Raw genomic sequence first — 6,259 nt, 5'->3', positions numbered from 1 at the left:
ATGTTATCTCCGTTGCTAGTACATTCGGATTCAAATTTATACATAACTAATAGTTTTTATGGTCAACAAATCTAAAAAGATTATAATTTTTATCCTATAGATTATAATATAAAATAAAGGAATCATGCGTTTGGTTTAACTTATCATGGGATACATTCTTTAAGTGAATGGCTTATGTTTCTTTTGCTAACCACCCGGTTCGGTTAAGATCTGCGGTTAGTATATTAGGCAATATGCTTAATTGCTTACAATAAAGATGCATAAAATGAAACATAAGTCGTTGATTGGTCAACATCCATAATTATTCAAAAATTGGAATCAAATATGACAACTTTTCTTTGACCATTAAGATTTAACATCTTAGGTTACGCATGTATATTCGTAAATTAATATTTTTATGCCTAAAATGAAGTCAATATAAGTCTTTGATTGGTCAACATCCATAATTATTCAAAATTTGGGATCAAATATGACATCTCTTCTTTGACCATTAAGATTTGCCATATTATGTTACGTTCATAAGGTAAAACGATCAATCATGGCAAATATTATCATATAAAATTGGAAAGAAATCATGCGACTTTTCATAATTAGAAATAACACAAGTTAACATATATTTGATTGTGATGTTGTTGGTAGGCGAACGTGATGTTATCAGATAATAAAATGCGACTTTCCATAATCAGATAATATATTTGATTATGTTACTATCGATGATCAAATACTTATATTTTTGACATTTGATTATGTTATTTTTATGATCAAATGTATACATTACAAAAATACAAAATACATTTTTGAATATACAACCGGAATATAGATTACGGAATATAGGTAGAGATTAAGAAAACTTGATTATGCTATCTCCATTGCTAGTAAAATCAGATTCAAATTTATACATAACTAATAGTTTTTATGGTCGATAAATATAGAATATTCAATATATAAGATTATACTTTTTATCCTATAGATTATAATATACAATAACGGAATTATATGTTTGGTTTAACTTATCATGAGATACATTCCTTAAGTGAATGGCTTACGTTTTTTTTGCTAACCACCCGGTTCGGTTAAGATCTGCGGTTAGGATATTAGGCAAGATGCTTACAGTAAGATGCATAAAATGAAACATATACTATATGTTTGTGCCAATGGCATGACATGTAATTAGTCTAACATAAAGAGGACTATTAAAAAAAGGATGTGATGTGGAATGTGATGTTGATACGTAAGTATTGCCAAACTTGTGAATCACGCATGAAGCCAAAGTTTATTTTAAAAAGTTCTCCTCAAATAATAAGAAGGGGATTGATTAACTTTGGATTCGGTTCAACTTTTAACTTGAGAAGTAAAAATAAAAAGGCAGGCCGCATGCGTTTGGTTGGATGTGAGAGCAAAGACGGGACAAAGACAACTTCTCCGCTTAATATCCCCCGACTTCCTTTTTTCTCCTTCCTCTTCACCAAATCTATACATGTATATATATGTATATATTCATTTTTCAAATACTACAACGTCTCTCTATAATATAGTTAATATTATTACCATAAGTTTTGTGTTGTGTGATTCGTACCTATCTTCTTTTTGGTACGTAGCTATTCAATTCAGTCTTTTGGAAACTGCTCAGTCTTGTTGACTTTTTTTTTTAAATCTCTTAAATGCAATATCATAATATTGTCTTTGGTTAAATGTGAATATACCCATAGTACTAATATTTACTATGTTCTCTCCTCCTAATATAATAATAATCTCTCTGGATTCTATTCCCATTTGGTTTTGTGTTGCTTCGCTTGGCTTTCCTCATTCCCATCTTCATAATCTCCTCCTCTTCTCTCTGCCTTGATAAAAGTGGTTTGTTTTCTCCTTTCTCCTCTTTTCTCCGCAGTCGGTTTCCTCTTTCGTTGTGTGTTTGTGGAAGAATCTTAACATATTTAAGGTTGAAGCCGTTTCTTTCTCTCACCAAACCTTCTCAGATCGGTCTTCTTTCTTTGTTTTGTTTTTTTTCTGGGTCGTGGGTTTCTTCAAGCTTGATCGTAATTGGTGGGTTTGTATGTGTTCACCCATTTGGAAGAAGAAAGTTAGTTTCTTTGCAGTGAGTTTCTTAAGGCTGGATCTCTGTCTTTGGTTTGAACGAAAGGTTGTCTTTTTATTATTTTCTTATTTCTCTGTAACAAGGCTTTTTGGTTATTATACTACATTCCAAGTTGTTGTTATGCTTTGCTTGTATGTGCTGTTGAATAAGTATGCTTTGTATTGAGAATGTGGTTTGAAAGTTGAGATTTTTGCTGAAGTTTTGATCTTTTATCTTATTCTTACTGATGTGATTCGTTTTGTAGCTGTGCAAATTGTTTTTATGTTCTTTGTTATTGCAACTTTTAAGTGCCATTGGTTGGTTATATAGGCTGTGCTTGATTTTGAAGTTCAGTGTCAACATTGATAATGTAGCGTTTGTATATGATAAGATAAACCAAGTAAATAAAGTTGAAAACAGAACTAAGATAAACCCTTATGTTCTTCAATCGTAGATCACCCACCCACCATTGGCTTTTGAATGCTTAACTCTGTTTCTTTTGACGATCATACTCTTCGAGGATTTGTAGTGCTCCCTTCCTATTGTCATTGTTACTTATATGAATCCTTTTTGATGATGTCTTGCAGTTTCTAGCATCGGCTACGTAGCAAAAAGTGGGGGAGAATATCCAATTCTCAAGTGTAAACTGTGATTGAGGATAAGATGCAGGGAGAAAGGTCTAGTATCGGTTCTTTACCAGAGACCTTGAACTTTGAGAATGGTTCTTCATCTACTAATCCTGTGGTAGATCAGCAGATTCGGTGGGGGGATCGTCACAGTATTGGTGATAACGATCTGCAGAATTACATGAATACAGCTGCTGATACTACAAATACTAGTTTTGCAAACTCAGTGTATCCTGAGCAATGCGACTTGCACATGTTTAGCCTTGGTGAGGGTAGCTCTAGTGGTGCAAAGAACAAAGCACCTACTATCACTGAAAAATGGATGGCGATTCGTCATTTAGAGGAACTAAGAAACGACAAGGTTGAGTTGAACCCTTTGTTTATGCAACCTTCTTCTGGTGCAAACCGAGTGGTTGGCAATCTGAATGCAAAGCATAATGGGCTTGAGTCTGGTCTTATACCAGAGAGCGGTGTTAGAGTTGGTTCGGGTGCAGATGGGCAGCATAAAAGAAAAGCTCTTGATGCCGGCATTGGACAGTCCTCCTCATCAAATGTAGGTTTCCGTGAGTTACACCGTGGAGAGAGCAGTTCTTTGTTCTCAGGAAAAAACGATTTGAACATGTCTCTTAACCATGGGCCAAGAGGATTGGGCCCTGGCGCTGTTCCAAACATGTCTGCTCTTCCTGCCATCCCAGAGAGCTCCAACAGAAACTTCTCTGTCAGGGCTAATCCAGAAAATGTCTTTGCTGCTGGAACTGTTATCAGGCAACCTATTGCTCCATCCTTGAGCGCACCAGGAGACCAACAGCTCGTGGACTTGAGATATAGACATGCTTTTGGCAATTATACTCCTCTGAACCCAAATGCTTCTGCTGGTACTATACCCCCTCTTTCACGAAATATGATACCACCATTCCAATGGAATCCAGTAGCAGCAGCAGCGGGTGGATCTTCGAGTTCTGCTGCCCCTGTTGTTGACAGAAATGTCGTTCACCGAGTTGAAACCAGAGAAAGAAGCAACATGCTAGCAAATGCCTGGTTTGTTCCACCTTCTGGTATGATAAATCTGCCCCACGGTCATGTAAGTGGTCCTGGACAGGTTGCGCCGTCTTCATCCAGGACAAGTGTTCAGCCATCACCCTCATTGACTCCTTACCAGAATAACTCGGCACAAAATCAAAGAAGAATATCTGAACATTTACGGAGGAGGTCGTTGCTTTCTTCCCTTGCTACGCATCAGAGAGCTGCTCGATCTTCGGCCCCTCCTGCCCCTCTGGATCAGCATGTGCTTCATCAATCTGGTGGTGATGCCACCTTTCAGGCGCAGAGTCGGGCTTACTCGAGAGCAGTACCAAGACAAGGGCAACAAACTACAAATGGCGTTTCTCAATCTTCTCGAAGCTTAGCATCCACAAGTCGAGGAAGAGGCAGACTGGCAGAGGTTAGTATCATGTTAGATTTATGATATTCTTGAGAAACTGCTCTATGTAGAGCTCTGACACTGTGGTTCTGTTTTGAAACAGCTCCGCAATGTCTTGGAACAGATGCGTAGGACAGGGACCTTGCATTTGGAGGTACATAAAATGCTAATTTGTTTGATATTTTGTATTTATTCATATCTTCTTGCTCCAGAGATAGATGTTTGTTTTCACATCTTCTTTATTTTTAGATGAAAAGATATACCTTGATGGCCATTTAATGTTTTTGTGCTCTGATTTATTCAGGATGTTATGCTTCTCAATCAGTCGATGCTAGGTGCAGCTGGTATTCATGACCGTTATCGAGACATGCGACTCGATGTTGACAACATGTCTTATGAGGTAAAACACTGTAAAATCACCATTTATTGCTCGTTAGTGTCATAATAACCGTGAGTTTGAAATCTGCAGGAGCTGTTGTCTCTAGGAGAGCGGATTGGAGATGTTTGTACAGGTCTCAACGAGGAAACCATATCAAACCGATTGAAGCAACGAAAATACAGCAGTGACACCAGATGTCCACAAGAAATAGAACCATGTTGTATCTGTCAGGTAACTACATCACATCTTGTGCTCATCTTTACTAATTTTAAGGACATGTTGGTTTAAACTTGGTGGCAATAACTGCAGGAGGAATACAATGAGGGAGAAGAACTGGGAATGCTGGAATGTGGGCATGGCTTCCATAGCCAATGCATTAAAGAATGGCTGAAGCAAAAGAATCTTTGTCCAATCTGCAAAACGACAGGGATAAACACTGTAGAGAAGCCAGTAATATAATGATGGAAAGACCTTAAGCTGTTCTATACTATTGCAACCTCACCACAACAACACCCAAAGGGAAGTTAGGATTATGCGTTTTATTTTTTTGCCTTTGGTGGTTGAGTTTGAGGTTTGATGATATAGAGGTAGCGAAAAGATAGGTATGAAGAAAAGTAACTGAGGGACTATCTAAGAAAAAGAAACTTGGGTTCTTCTAAATTTGTTTGGATGATTTTATTTTTATTTTTTTTATGATTTACTCATTGAAAGAACTAAAAGGTTTGTGAGCCAATTCGGCAAGTCTGATAAGTTTATGGATGATTGACTTATTGTACATTATTCATATTTTAATGGTCACCAGTTAGAGGCTACATGTCTTATATCCTAAATGGATCCTATCAACATAGCAAAAGCTATGCATATTCTTCGATTCAAGGAGGGGTCGCAAATGAAGTGGTCTCTCTCTCTCTCTCTCTCTCTCTCTCTCTCTCTCTCTCTCTCTCTCTCTCTCTCTCTCTCTCTCTCTCTCTCTCTCTCTCTCTCTCTCTCTCTCTCTCTCTCTGTCTCTCTCTCTCTCTCTCTCAGTTTTTGTCCAATTTGGTTTCCTTGAACCTACATCATCTCTTGGTATGTAGTAAAAAAGAAATTACTATCTCCTGAGACCGGTCATATATTTCATGTGGCACATAGAAAAGAAGGAATTAATTTTGTTTTCATCATTCAAAGAAGCATCCTGCAAGTGTTTATGACAAAGATTTAATGGAAGCTGAAATTTGGAGAGAGAGAGATCCATAGCAAGGTTTTGGATCGTCCTCTAAGTCTGGATTCTATTGAATGTGTAGTGTGGACAAGGCCCTCCATCAACTGGCTCATGCAATCTTGCAGCCTTAAGGGGTATACACTGTTGGTATCAGCGGAGCAACTTGGCTGGTAGGGATTGTGAAGGTCGATCGATCTTTCATAGTGGACGTTCTTTCTCCCGGTTTGACTCTCTATTATTAGCAGAGCTCACCTCGCTTCTCTGGTCAGTTGCGTCTCTTATAAGTCTTCGTGTGAACATGGCTGCTATCTCAGTCGCTACACATGTAACGACGGACCTTCAAATTCATTCATATGTAGCTGTAGAAGGACCCTTTGGGCCCTCTAGTCTGCTTGAGAAGGAAGATGCATTTGTATAACTTGGTCTTAGACTATTTCAATATATTTTGCTATTTTTAGTTTTAAAATAGAAAAAATTACGATAGAGCCAAGATATGTTCCAATATTCTTCAAAAATAGCAATCCCTAAATATATAGTACAAAAAGAATAGAGAAAAAAA

The 6,259-nt window shown here is 37.5% G+C and overlaps 1 protein-coding gene across 1 annotated transcript; it reads left to right on the top strand.

Moving 5' to 3' along the window:
* The first annotated feature begins 689 nt into the window (after window positions 1-689).
* On the top strand, window positions 690-5,309 carry LOC106422568 (probable E3 ubiquitin-protein ligase RHG1A). Its single transcript, XM_048743565.1, has 6 exons — window positions 690-2,140; window positions 2,662-4,141; window positions 4,224-4,274; window positions 4,425-4,520; window positions 4,590-4,730; window positions 4,809-5,309. Exons 2-6 carry the CDS (start codon window positions 2,738-2,740, stop codon window positions 4,956-4,958), a joined length of 1,842 nt encoding a protein of 613 aa, XP_048599522.1. The 5' UTR covers window positions 690-2,140; window positions 2,662-2,737; the 3' UTR covers window positions 4,959-5,309.
* Window positions 5,310-6,259: the final 950 nt, after the last annotated feature.

This window comes from Brassica napus, chromosome A10 (genome assembly GCF_020379485.1).
Source record: "Brassica napus cultivar Da-Ae chromosome A10, Da-Ae, whole genome shotgun sequence".
NCBI lineage: Eukaryota > Viridiplantae > Streptophyta > Magnoliopsida > Brassicales > Brassicaceae > Brassica > Brassica napus.
This window is presented reverse-complemented; position numbering and strand designations above follow the sequence as displayed.

Excerpts from the sequence above, each read along its gene's own strand:
- LOC106422568 (XM_048743565.1), top strand. The coding sequence starts at position 2,738 with ATGCAGGGAGAAAGGTCTAGTATCGGTTCTTTACCAGAGACCTTGAAC. Across the intron at positions 4,275-4,424 it reads CAGGGACCTTGCATTTGGAG|GATGTTATGCTTCTCAATCA; the intron begins GTACATAAAATG and ends TGATTTATTCAG. Across the intron at positions 4,521-4,589 it reads TTGACAACATGTCTTATGAG|GAGCTGTTGTCTCTAGGAGA; the intron begins GTAAAACACTGT and ends TGAAATCTGCAG.